The sequence below is a fragment of the Lissotriton helveticus genome, chromosome 12, assembly GCF_964261635.1.
Source record: "Lissotriton helveticus chromosome 12, aLisHel1.1, whole genome shotgun sequence".
NCBI lineage: Eukaryota > Metazoa > Chordata > Amphibia > Caudata > Salamandridae > Lissotriton > Lissotriton helveticus.
In genome coordinates, this window is record NC_136073.1 from 379,259,516 (window position 1) to 379,274,012 (window position 14,497).

At 36.4% G+C, this 14,497-nt stretch overlaps 1 protein-coding gene across 2 annotated transcripts in view; it reads right to left on the minus strand.

Moving 5' to 3' along the window:
* Positions 1-14,497, minus strand: part of SLC7A10 (solute carrier family 7 member 10) — a 524,312-nt gene that overhangs the window by 77,415 nt on the left and 432,400 nt on the right. For both annotated transcript variants that reach the window (XM_078669294.1, XM_078669295.1), the window contains 2 exons: positions 11,037-11,160; positions 10,840-10,943 (listed from right to left, as the gene is read on the minus strand). In XM_078669294.1, the coding sequence (XP_078525420.1) occupies positions 10,840-10,943; positions 11,037-11,160 (228 nt within the window). The remainder of the gene's footprint in view (positions 1-10,839; positions 10,944-11,036; positions 11,161-14,497) is intronic.

A 14,497-nucleotide genomic window follows, 5' to 3' on the forward strand; every position in this document is an offset into this window, starting at 1 on the left:
TAAGACAATTAACATGTGGATGTGACAATTGACCTAGTGTGTAAGGTAAGATTGCCAGTCTTTATATGCATTGCCACGTTTCTTCTTTACCAGTTCTACTAAGTCAAGTTGATAATATATACATCTTCTACAAAAGGACATGTAGTGACATAGCTTGAGGATGTTATTATAAAGACAGTGAAATATTTAAGTGCATATGCATTTAGCCAGATATCCATGTATCTTATGTTTTACCTTCAAGACTTCAAGAAATTCCAGTTACCTGTCAAAGCACAGAGTTGGTTACACAGAAATACTGCTAAAGGGAGGGGGGCATGGTTCTTTTCCCCCAACACAAAATACCATTTTGGATATTTGTTTTGGAAAGTATTATTGTAAGTTTGCAGCTCAAAAGTCAAAATAGCATATCTGATTATTTACTGAAAGAAATTGTCTGGTGGTAGTCCTGTGGAGGATTAAAAAAACATAATTCCAATGCCTTTGCAAATGGCAGACCCAGCAATGTATCTTACTGTTCATCATTCTAGGGAAGTACCCTGCAGTGTTAGTTCAGATGCATACCTACCGTCATATTCAAGTCACCAAACGTCACGGGCAGCTCCTCTTAGTTCTGGTGAGGACATTCACAATTACTTCAAGGTCTAGGTCTTCATTCTCAAGTTATCACAAAAGTCCTGACTCCTGTAGTTGGCCTTCTACATTTGCAGGAAACCTCTGTTTTACCAGATCTGGATAAATGGCTAGTTTTAGCACCTTTGTAGAATAAAGTGGAGCATGACATACACTGTGCATGCTGAAATCTCCTCAGGCCGGATTCTTATACAGTGAGCAGAACCACCAGTTGCTTCTTTCATAACATCTAATTTAGAGTCGGGCCAAATACATGACCTCGGTAAGGATGGTGTATTGGGCGAATCTATGACAGAATATCGACAGACAACATATCGACCTACAAAACATCGATGCTGGAATATCGAAGGCAAGTATATCGACATTAAAAATATCGTAATTAAAAATATCGTTTTATATCTGTTAAAATATAATGTGTAAAATAATACTTATGAATAAAATAAACATAGTTAAAAATATTATATTTACCAATGTTTAAAATTAATAAATAATAGATATATAATAATATAACATTAATTAAACACATATGTAAAATATATTTAATATATTTACTTAATATTACATTTTAATAATTACTTTAATTACTTATAAATTATTTAAAAATACCATAAATTACAAATACATCTCCACACATAAAATAATTACATAAAAATGTAAATAATTATTTTTAATAATTAAAAAAAAATAAATATACTTTAAATATTTTTAAAATTAGTAACATAATACATTCTAAATAATAAATAAAACTACTATTTAAAGTCCAAAAAAACCTACAGTATTAAAAACATTGGATAGTGTAAAACATAAAATTACTATTCCCACTCCAGAAAATGCAAAATTAGGGAAAATATTGTATAGCATAGAAATAAAAATTGCTATTACCACTCCAGAGAGTGAAACAGTAAAGAAAACATTGGATAGCGTAGAAGTAAAAATTACTATTCCAACTCTAGAGAGTGAAACAGTAGGGAAAGCGCTGGATAGCGTAGGGATAAAAATTACTATTCCAACTCCAGAGAGTGAAACAGTAGGGAAAGCGCTGGATCACGTAGGGGTAAAAATTACTATTCCAACTCCAGTGAGTTCAACAGTAGGGAAAGCGCAGGATAGCGTAGGGGTAAAAATTACCCATTAATATTTACAAAAAAATAGGTTATAATAAATCATTAACAATAAATGTACAATAAATATCAATAAATAAATAATAGTTACCAAATAATAAATATTAAGCAATAAAATACTGTAAAAACCAAAAAATATATTATTAATAATTGATTACCAATTAAAAAACATTAAACAATATAATTATTTGTATACAAAAAATACCTTTTTATAACACATTAATTATGAATTATTGACAAATAATTTCCCATAAAAATGTATTTAATTGCCAATTAAATAAAGTAATTAACAATTACAAAAATTAATTACACATTAATACATTAATTACAAATTACAAACATTAACTACCAATTACAAACATTAACTACCAATTACAAACATTAATTACCAAATAAATAAATTAATTACCAGTTACAAAAATTAATTACCAATTAAAACAATTAATTAGCAATTACATTTATTAATTGCCAATTAATAATTAATAAAAATACATTAATTATCAATTACAAATATTAATTACCAATTAAAACAATTAATTACCAATTAAATTTATTAATTGCCAATTAATAATTAATTAATAATACATTAATTATCAATTACAAATATTAATTACCAATTAAAACAATTAATTACCAATTACATTTATTAATATCCAATTAATACATATTTAAAAATACATTAATTATCAATACCAATAAATAAAAATAATTCATTACTTAATTACAATTAAAACACTTCCCACCCAATTCCCCTATAAACCCACTACCTGCTACAGAACTTAAACGCAAAATTAATTAACATTAATTTATATTTCCTAAAAAGTAATAATTATTTTAATATAATTAAATTACTTCCCACCCTGTTCCCCTATAAACCCACAACCCGCTCCGGTACTAAAACATAAAATTGATTAAAAAATAACATTATAAATATATGAAAATAGTTCACATATAAATTAAAACAAGTAAAATACTTAACAAAAAACATATAACACATACATATTAAACACATACTAAAAAACATAACAATAGTACAAATATCGAAATTACCAACATCGATATGTTTGATATCGATATTACTGACTTCGATATTACTTACATCGATATAAAAAAAACGATATTACTTACCTTAGTGTTGATATTCTGTCCAACGATATTCTTGACATCGATATTCTTTACCTTCGATATTTCTGACTCGATATTTGTGTAGGTCGATATTTACAACTAGATATTTTGACTGTGTACCGTATTGGGCAAACACATCTGGGCTCACATGATCGAGCTGTTAAATTTCAAATATGTGTTGGCTCAGCAATGGCTCTGAGTACAGGGACATACGTGCGAGTTCTTGGTAACTTGGGCCCACTCACACCTCAGAACTTTGATATGGGGTCCCATATTTATTAGGGGTGGGCGTAGTTCGCGAAGTAGTGCTACGCGAAGCTACGCGAAGTGCACTTCGCACTACGCGAACTTCACGTAGCACTACGCGAGCTGCGTAGTAGCATGTTCGCACTGTGCAAGATGTGTTTTCAATAATTGCACAGTGCGAACAAGCATCCGGCACTGTGCAAGCATTGAAAACGGCATCTTGCACAGTGCGAGCTGTAGTTTTCTGCTGCTCGAGGAGATTATTACTCGAGCGGCAGCTTTCTCAACGCGAACAGGTAGTTTCTCATTGAGAGCGGTCGCGAGCATGCGCAACCACTCACAATGAAAAACCTGACCTCCTCGCGTTGAGCGTTGCTTGCTCGTGGTCGCGAACATGACGTTCAGGACCGCGAACAAGCAAGAATCTCGCCGGGATGTCATTTTGCTTGCTCGTGGTCGCGAACATGACGTTCAGGACCGCGAACAAGCAAAAAATGAGCGCTGCACTACGCTACGCTGCACTACGCATGTTCGCACTGTGCTACGTGCCGCTCGCGTAGTGCGAAGTTGCAAAAACTTCGCAAACTCCGCGAGCGGAGCGTAGTGCTTCGCCCAGGCCTAATATTTATACGCACTCTAAACCTCAGAGGTACTATGCGAAAATCCTAGTCTAACTGGAATGACAAAAGTCATGCAATTGTGACTGGTTTCTGACAACCTGGCAAAAGAAATTCTCCTAAGCCTAACCATCTGATAACAGATCTGAGCTATTGCGAATGTAGATGTAAAGAAAATAAGCACTTATGGGATGCGTAAGAGAGGCAATGCTTCTTCAAATGGAAAGAGTTAGCTGTGTTGTTCGGAACCCTCTAGACCCTCCTGCCATAATTTAATCAACATGTGTCTGAACTCAGGGCAGAGAATATAAGAATGCTTTGTCATAGGTAGTAAGCGATATGTAAATATATTCAGTCAATAGTGAGGCAGAAGATAAAATCCTTTAGGAGATGTGGAGTGGGCAAAGGAACACCTTTACACTGCAAGCAGTGCAAGTGAGGGGAAAATAAGACAGAGGTGTGCCTTTGTCATCCACGGACTGAAGTCAGAGATAACAGAGGTTGTTATGGTAGCTCCTTTTTGTCCGAAGAGATTGTAGTTTGATTTCTAGTCCAAATGCCTATTATTCATGTGAGGTCTCCCTTTCTATAGAGGAAACCCATCTCCCACTGAGGGTATTTTGCTATTTGAACCTCGACCAGATGGGCTTGAAGATGAATGTCAGCAATGGATAGAGAGTCACTTTAGTGTGGATTGTAGATGGCAGAGAGAAAGTGTCTGACCCAGCTGCATGAGGAGGCCAGAGGCCAAATAAAGTGAGAGCTGAATTGAGAATGGAGATCAGTAACAATCTAATATGTTTCTGGGAGGATGGTAGTATTCTGTGCATATATGTATTTATGCATGCATATGTCCATATATACTCATGTGCACATTTATCTGATGGCTGTCTGTGTGCCTTGCATTGTGTCACTCTCTGATACCCCGCCTGGTAGCTTATCCTCTAGTCAGAGACCACCAAAGGTATCAGGTGTTCCCATCATAAACTTGTCTTTTCTGTCACAATGGGGTTTACTCCTGGGGCATTGATGGCTCTGGCGAATGAATGGACACTCTTGACATATTTTGGGCATCCTTTGATTAATCATGTCGCAATGGCAGCCATCCTTGGCACAGGAAAGGGCATCCTCGGCCTAATTGTGCCCATCCTGGATTATGAAGACAACCCCTGGATTACCTATGCCCACGTTTGACATAGTATGATAATATTGGAATTATGATGCCCAAACCTGGCACAAATATTACCTGGCATAGAGGTGGGCATTCTTGCGTTATGCGATGGTAATACCTGAGAATGGCAGCAAGTCCGTTTAGGGCTTTGATCTGTGTGAATAGTTGATGTCACCGACAAGCTGCTATTTGGTGATCATGCACTTTTTAAAAATGAAACATGGTATTTTGTGGCAAATATTGTATTTTTTGTTCTTGGAATTTAATCAGTTTGCCAAACACAGAGGGGCCGATTCCGATCCTGAAAAAAGCGCTCAGAATCGTCGTACGGAGCGTTTTTTCCCATACGAATCGTACCCGTAACCGTCCCCGTACGTACAACGTAGCACGGTTCACCCCCAATGTAGCCATCCTTACGAATCGTACCAGGAACCGTACGAATGGAATGTCCATACGAATCGCCCTCGGAACCCTCTGTACGCGACGTTCGTACGGTTCGCGGCTGCTTTTTACGACCCGGCAAGTACGATTCATGTCCGGTACGCACCGTACGACCCTTTTCCTACGGGAGCTGAAAACAGCCGTAAAAGCAGAGTTCGCCCCGAAACAGGTACGGCACATCCCCCCGGGTACGGCGCGTACCCCCCATGTTCTCAGGGGTATGCGCCGTACCCCTGCGATCATGTGGGGTACGTGCCGTACACCCAGCATACATGGGGTACGCACCGTACCCCATGTGCGCTGGGCATACGGCACGTACCACATGTGCAATGGGTGTATGGCGCGTACCCCCCATGTTCTCAGGGGTACGCGCCCTACCCCTGCGATCATGGGGGGTACGCGCCGTACAGTGTGTATGTGATTGTGCGCTTTTCCGTACGAATCGCCGTACGAATCGCCCTTACCTGAAGTGGACCGTACGAATCGCGTCCTCATGCCCCGGTCCCGATCGTACTCGTCGGGTCGTACGGCATGTTTACGAGTCGTACGTATCACGGTTTCAGCCTCGCAATACGTACGGATCGCGACTATTCAGATGGATTGACGGACTATGAATCGTACTACGCGACTCGGACGGACGGGTACGATTCGTACGGCGACGGCTCCGAATCAAAATCGTACGGACGTTATTTTTCCAGGATCGTAATCGCCCCAGAATGTATCAATTACATCGAAAAAGGTGCATTTTCGCCACCATGTGTGCTGGTGTTTAAAGCAAAGTTTACATATTTCTAAAACATATTTAAAGCTAATATTTGAATGGTTATTCATGCTGAGTTGGGGTAATATATTGCTTTTGTTATTTATTTTGTACCAGAGGGCATTTGCTGCTCTGGCTGTTATTACGTTAGTTGTGCAAAGGCATTTCATATTGATAAAGCTTTTGCTGGCATTATTGTTGGCAAACAAACCTAATTCTTTGGGATGTTCACCAATAGCAGCTCTGTGTATGGTGGTCATTATTGTAATCTTATAGGACGTTGCCACTTGTGTAATCGTGGTAAATGTAAGTGGCTCTGGATGATATTCTTTAATCAGAAGTTGCTCTTTTTATTGAAACATATGGAGGCCCCTAATTTGCAAAGAAGAACAATGTGTTTGAGATAATTAAATGGGTTAGTGGGGTGCATAGGGAATGGTGTCTTAAAACGAAGTAACGGTTGGGTTACCGCTTTATATACTCTATAAGTGTTAGGAAGCTAAAGCTTTAAAGTACTATGTGCCGTTCTGGAGATAACCCCACTGGAAAGATTAAAATACACTGTTGGCAGCTCAGAGACATGCTAGCAAATGTTGCGTGGTTGAAACCACCTAGTCTGCAGTGTGAATAGAGCCTCAGGAATTGAATGTTTTCTGGGATGGAGTAAAGGAACGTGCGAGGCATGTGAAATATGCATAGATGTTCCTAAAGTGAACATTCACTGTATATAAGGCAAGTGGTTTGAACCTCCTAGAGGTTCCTTAGGGATCACTGAAACAGTATCGACGTCAAAAAGATCGAGTTACAAAAATATCGAGGTGAAAATATAGAATACCAAAATATCGACCTCCTATCTCCAAACAGGTAAGTACAAAAATATCGAATCAAAAATATCGATGTAAAAAATATAGTTAGTCAAAATATCGAATTTTTTTAAATGCTTTTAATTAATTAAAAATTAATGAAATAATAAATATAATTAACTAAAACATACTTAAAATACTTAGATAACCTTAAAATGAATAAATATTTAATGTAAGTAAAAAATAAATGATACAAATTGATTTGTTAATACATATATATATATATAAACGTAATATTAATCAAGAAATTACAATATTTATACCGTAGGATAGTGGAAAGGGTAAAATTTACTATTACCACTCCAGTGAGTGCAACAGTAGGGAAAGCGTTGGATAGCGTAGGGGTAAAAACTACTATTTCAACTCCAGGGAGTGCAACAGTAGGGAAAGAGTTGGATAGCGTAGGGGTAAAAATTACTATTCCCACTCTAGAGAGTGCAACAGTAGAGAAAGCTTTGGATAGCGTAGGGGTAAAAATTACTATTCCAACTCCAGAGAGTGCAACAGTAGGGAAAAAGTTGGATAGCGGCAGGGTAAAATTTACTATTCCCACTCCAAAGAGTGCAAAAGTGGGGAAAGCATTGGATAGCGTAGGGGTAAAAATTACTATTCCCACTCCAGAGAATGCAACAGCAGGGAAAGCGTTAGATAGCGTAGGGGTAAAAATTATTATTCCCACTCCAGAGAGTGCAACGGTAGGGAAAGCGTTGGATAGCGGGAGAGTTAAAATTACTATTCCCACTCCAAAGAGTGCAACAGTAAGGAAAGCATTGGATAGCGTAGGGGTAAAAATTACTATTCCCACTCCAGAAAGTGCAACAGTAGGGAAAGCGTTGGATAGCGGGAGGGTTAAAATTACTATTCCCACTCCAGAGAGTGCAACAGTAGGGAAAGTGTTGTATAGCGTAGGGGTAAAAATTACTATTCCCACTCAAGTGAGTGCAACAGTAGGGAAAGCGTTGGATAGCGTAGGGGTAAAAATTACTATTCCCACTCCAAAGAGTGCAACAGTAGGGAAAGTGTTGGATAGGGTAGGAGTTAAAATTACTATTCCCACTCCAGTGAGTGCAACAGTAGAGAAAGCGTTGGATAGTGGGAGGGTAAAAATTACTATTCCCACTCCAGAGAGTGCAACAGTAGGGAAAGCGTTGGATAGCGGGAGAATTAAAATTACTATTCCCACTCCAGAGAGTGCAACAGTAGGAAAAGTGTTGGATAGCGTAGGAGTAAAAATTACTATTCCCACTCCAGTGAGTGCAACAGTAGAGAAAGCGTTGGATAGCGTAGGGGTAACAATTACTATTCCCACTCCAGAGAGTGCAACAGTAGGGAAAGCGTTGAATAGCGGGAGAGTTAAAATTACTATTCCCACTCCAAAGAGTGCAACAGTAGGGAAAGCGTTGGATAGCGTAGGGGTAAAAATTACTATTCCCACTCCAGTGAGTGCAACAGTAGGGAAAGCGTTGGATAGCGTAGGGGTAAAAATTACTATTCCCACTCCACAGAGTGCAACAGTAGGGAAAGTGTTTGATAGCGTAGGGGTACAAATTACTATTCCCATTCCAAAGAGTGCAACAGTAGGGAAAGCATTGGATAGCGTAGGGGTAAAAATTACTATTCCCACTCTAGTGAGTGCAACAGTAGGGAAAGCGTTGGATAGCGTAGGGGTAAAAATTACTATTCACACTCCAGAGAGTGCAACAGTAGGGAAAGTAAATACTTCATATATGAATTAAAAAAATATATATATTAATCCCAAATACAAATTAATTAAAAGTAATTAACAATTTTATATTATATAATAATCAATCAATTAAAAATAAAAATAAAAAATTATTACAAATATTTACCAATTAATACAAATTATTTACCAATTAACAATTAATTAATTAACAATTAAAAAATTATTAAAAATTACAACAAAACAAAACCAATAAATAAATAACAATATGTAATTATTTACAATTAAATTACTTCCCACCCTATTCCCCTATAAACCCACAACCCGCTACAGAAAATAAATTATTAAAATTAACATAATTATCAATTTACCTATTAATTAAAATGAATTACAATTATATTTTAATTAATTACCAATTAAAAATTTAAATATCAATTAATTCCAAATAAATACCAATAAATACATTTAAAAATTTCATTGATTATAATTAAATCACTTCCCACCCTATTCCCCTATAAACCCACAACCCGCTACAGAAAATACATTAATAAAATTTACATAATTATCAATTAATCAAGTAATTAAAATTAATTACCAATTATATTTTAATTAATTACCAATTCAAAATTTAAATATAAATTAATTCAAAATAAATACCAATAAATACATTAAAAAAATTAAATAATTATATTTAAATTAATTCCCACCCTATTCCCCTATAAACCCACAACCCGCTACAGAAAAAACAATAATAAAATTAACATAATGATCAATTAATCAATTAATTAAAATAATTATATATTTTAATTAATTACCAAATAATTATTAATTAACAATTAATTAAAAATAAATACCAATAACTAAATTAGCATATTTAATTAATTATAATTTAATTACTTCCCACCCTATTCCCCTATAAACCCACAACCCGCTACAGAATTATATTACGCAAAATTTAAATACCATAAAATTAATTAATTAAAATAAATTATAAAATAAATATACACTTTTCACACATATACTAACATAAAAAATACTTTTAAAAATGTATATTAACTTACTTACCTCAAATTCGATATTTTTGTTGTCTATATTCCGTCCATTCTATATTTTTGTTGTCTATATTCTGTCATTCTATATTTTGTCTATTCTATATTATTGATTCGATATTAATGCTATTCTATTCAATATTTTTGTAGTCTATATTCTGTCTAATCGATATTGTGTCCATTCTATATTTTTACCTCGATATTAATGTAACTCGATATTAAGAAATCGATATTTTGAGTGTATACCGTTCCTTAGATGAGATTGATTTTATTTCTTTCTTTGCATAAATATGTGTTATTGTTTCTTCTGCCATATTTTATCAGTCACCAAGCAGAATGTATGGAAAGCAAACTAGAGAATGGATTAAAACGATATCCGACAGGCACTGAGCAATGGTAATAAAGAGAAATTGAGAGATGTTGGGAGACCATGCATTCTGCATATGTCAAGAGTGGATGCAGGAATGCCCAGTCTTTTATTATATATGTTCTCTCAAATAATTTGTATGACTGTTTTTGTGGCAAAATGCAGAAATACCATTACTGATTCATTACTTACCAGCGAAATTTCTTCTGAGAAAACCACAACCTCACTTATCGATCAAGCAGGGTCGCTTTGATTAATTGTTGCCCATTCTCAACTCGCTCCACTAGCTTTCAGTCAAGGAACAAAATCAATTATTGTGCTTGAGCCTAACTGCAAAGTCTACAACAACAATGTATCTCTCCAGTTGGATCACACCCATTCACCCCATGTATGTTTGCTTGTGGTAGCCTCGGAGACCTCTTTGTCCTTCATCACATGATCACAGTGAAAGCATACTTCAAATCCCAATGTCTGGGAGGGAGAGGATTGGCTTGATAGGAGCAACCTTATTGAAAGCTCTGCCAAACCTGTTCTCTTTCTGGGATACTGAAGAATTGGTTAATACACAAAACCTCTTAATAAATTGTTCTGCTTTCACACCTGTTCGCTCTACTCTCCACATCCTTTTGCTGAGGCACCTTGAAGCATTAGTCATATGTTGCACCTTAAAATATCCAAAATAAAATATAGATTCAAATGATTCATTATGCTTTTGGTTTAAAAGCAAGGCATGTGTAAAACCCATTACAATAAGCAAATCCCACTTACCTTGAGGAGGTAAATAGGTATCCATTTATTCCACCAAATGTGGACAGCGCGACTGATACCGGCATGATCCACGAAAAATAGCCCAGCAACTTTTCACCGAATGTCTGAAGTGAGAGAAGGCAGACTTTTGAAAATGCAGAGCAAGGTGTAGCACAGATATAATGACATGTTTTAAGGGTTTAGGGTGTCATACTTACAACTGCTACTGCGTTTGAAGCCAGGAGCTCTTGAGGTGACATGGCAGTGAAATATGCTATATTCGTGAAGGTGTACACAAATGTCACCAATGGAATAGATATAAATATGGCACGAGGTAGGTTCCTACCAAAAGAATGCAGAGTTTAAAAGCACGGTTAAAAAAATCTGTTAACTTTTCATCAGGTTTTACTGCAATGGTTATAATACATTCTACAGAATCGATATGCAAACAGGCACTGGCAAAGCACATTTGTCTGACGTTTGTTGGGGAAGTGTTGGGTAAGAGGTATTCAGATTTATGTGTTGACTCCAGCAGTCCTAGAAGAGAAAATCCCATTACTGAAGCAACATATTGGGTTGCAACAATGTTGAATATGGAGTTTACTCTAAAAGAAGTGTGCTATGAAAAGGAGTAGAGATATGAAATGTGTGGTAATCTTAACAGGCATATACAACAAATATTGCCTAATAGATACTTTTGACAACACAGTATTTTTATTACATCTTTAAAAAAGGCTATGAGAGTGCATGCCTTTACTTTGTGAACAAACAAAAAAGCAAGCAATCCAATAACATGTTATCCTAACAGCAAAGTAAACCACATAAATATGCAGTCTGAGGCCAACTTGAAAGAGATTACTGTTTTAAAATGGAATGAGATCCAATTAAAAGAAAAGATGGAATCCTTAGAAAACAATCAGAGAAGAAACCTCCGTATTTTTTAAAATCCCGGAATGGACAGAGGGAGAGGATGTTAAGGCTTTTGTTGCTCATTTGATTAAATTGGTAGTGCATATGGAATGCTCTGAAAAAGATCTGGTTAAGGACATGCAGAGAACTCATAGAGACTCTTTCAGGTTAAACTCAAATAAAGCAAAACCCAGGAGAATCCTGGTTAATTTTCTTACCTATAAAATAAAGGAGGAAATACTCACAAGAGCCTTAAGGCAGAAAAATCTTGCAGTAGATGGAATAAATTTCGATATTAGATCTGATGTCTCTCAAATTACAGCCAATAAGCAATGGGAGTTTGGTAACCTGATTGAACCTTTTAGAAAATGGGGAGCGACAGCACAAGTAAGGTTTCCTGCTAGTCTGAGAGTGATGCATAATAAAAAATGCAGACCTTTCACAGGGTAGATGATGCTGATGAATTCCTAAGATGTCTGTCGGGTACTGATGTGAGGTAGGAAAGTTGAGATTGGTTTTCTTTATATACAACTTTTTTTTTACTACCTACTGACAGTCTCTACCCCCCAAGCTGTATCTTGAGATTTTCTTTATTGCCTCTTTTGTTGTTTTTGTTTGATTTTTTAGCCGGTATTCGTGCAGAATGCACTTAACTTCTGAATAGAGAATCACTTGTTTCACTGAGATGTATATATTTATAGAATAGGAATCTCAACCTCAGAAAAGTCTCCTAAGGCTTAGGCTATGAAGAAAGAAGAGGAAAGTTTTTCAGGGAAGGGAAAAAAGATGACACAGGTTGGGTTGTATGTACAGGTGGAGGAGCAGAGGAAATAAATGCAAAAAAATATTTGTCCTCAATTAAGATTATGGAACTCCGGAAGCAAGGGACTGAGGAGAGTAAGGAATAGAAGATGAGTATAAGACGGAAGGCTCAGATAGAGCTATTATCTTGGAATGGTAATGGCCTCAGGGTAAAGCAAAGAAGAGAAAATATCCTGCAATAGATAAGAGCTGCCCCAGACCAAATTATATTCCTCCAAGAGACTCATCTAACCAGCAAAGAAATTACTGAGATCTTAAAGAGGAGTGGTGATCTTTGTGAAAACCAACCGTCAGATAATTATTGAAGAAAGTAGAGTAGATAGGTCTGGCAGATGGGTGATTGTCAAAGTGAGATGTTCTAACCAGATGTACCAAGGAACAACAACAAATTGCCAATACTGCAATTTTATCTCACAATGATTGGACCACGAAGGACAGAATAAAACTAGTTCTTCGAACCACTTTTTCGGTTTGAGTTAATCAATTTATTTCAAACATTGAATCCAGTCATATTATTTTCACGACCTTTTTAGATTCATCATCCTAACTCATAATAAAATAAGGGAAAGGGAGAGAAACCTATCAGAAGTTTATATTTTTCTAGCAAAAAAGTTTGCAATGTCAAACACTCTTACATATTGTCTTGCACTCTTACAGACTCACTCAAACTTGCTCTTTCATACCAACACTTTCACACACCCAAATAAAGAATAAGAGAAATAGAAATTAAAAAAAACCACACTAACTAAAGAGCTAGCTAAAGTTACTTAATAAATACACTTTACAAAGTGTCAATCAATTGTCCCATTTGGAATACACTATAACAAAGCATTTCCAAATTTTTACAGTAGGCCATCTAATCATATAGTGACATTGACATATGTTTTTAAAGAATTTTTCGATTGGCCTATCACAGAGAGATGGTCGATGCGTTTCGAGTTTCTTATTGCAGAAACTCTCTTCAGGACCACAAATAATTCAGTAAAACATAAAAGATACCTTGTCTTACTTTTTTGTCTGGAGACAATCTAATGTCCACTCACACTCTAAAGCCAGGGCAGTGGCCCTCTTATCTCAATTCTCATGCAGTCTGCGTTAGCTTGGGTACTGGCACACATGCTCTAAAAAATATAAATTGGAAACTATAAGACCCTATCTCGGCATAGTGATGTTTAGTAAAATGTCATAGCAATCAACATTGTCCTTACTTTTGCTTGAAATGCGGATGAAGACGCCACCCCAACAGAGGCTTTGTGATGGTGGAGTTCACCAAAGCTCAGTCCGTTATAATTCTGCAGTACAAAAAAGCAGGGGTGTAGGTATTCAATATCTGGTAGCATTGTGAAAAAGGGGTAGACGAATCACTGAAAAGTTGGGCTGACATACCTTTGTGTTGTCCTACGTCCGAGGACTTCTTTATGTATGATTTAATTTATTGCACAAGTCTGAAATTTCAAAAACAGAAAAAAGGCATCGTATTACTATATGGTCGTATTACTTTGTGGCGGCAGCTCAATTCAACAAGACTGTTGGTATAATGAGGAACTGCCAGAGGACTATGCGGGATGAATTACGCTATTAAAGCGATGATCAAAAGAGCATGTCTTCCGTGTTCTTACTTTGCATCATTTCATTGGTGGCTTATATGGTCGATGTTAGGGCAGATGCAAATCAATCAGCTTTATTAAAAAAGCGCAGCTGGGCAAGGTGTGGATTTAAATTTTAATCGCCGGAAACCTCAGATGGATTGATACGCTATAAAATGTTAGCAAGATGCATGGCTGCCGTGTTTTAAACGTACATCTTATGAACAATAGCTTATGCGATCGGTATTGGGGCAGGCGCGTTTCAATCATGCGGCAGTGTCCATGCTGACAGGACGTTCACGTTAATGAGCCGGGCATTCTCGTTATTTACCTTTTTCAATCTGCAATCCGCTATACTCTCG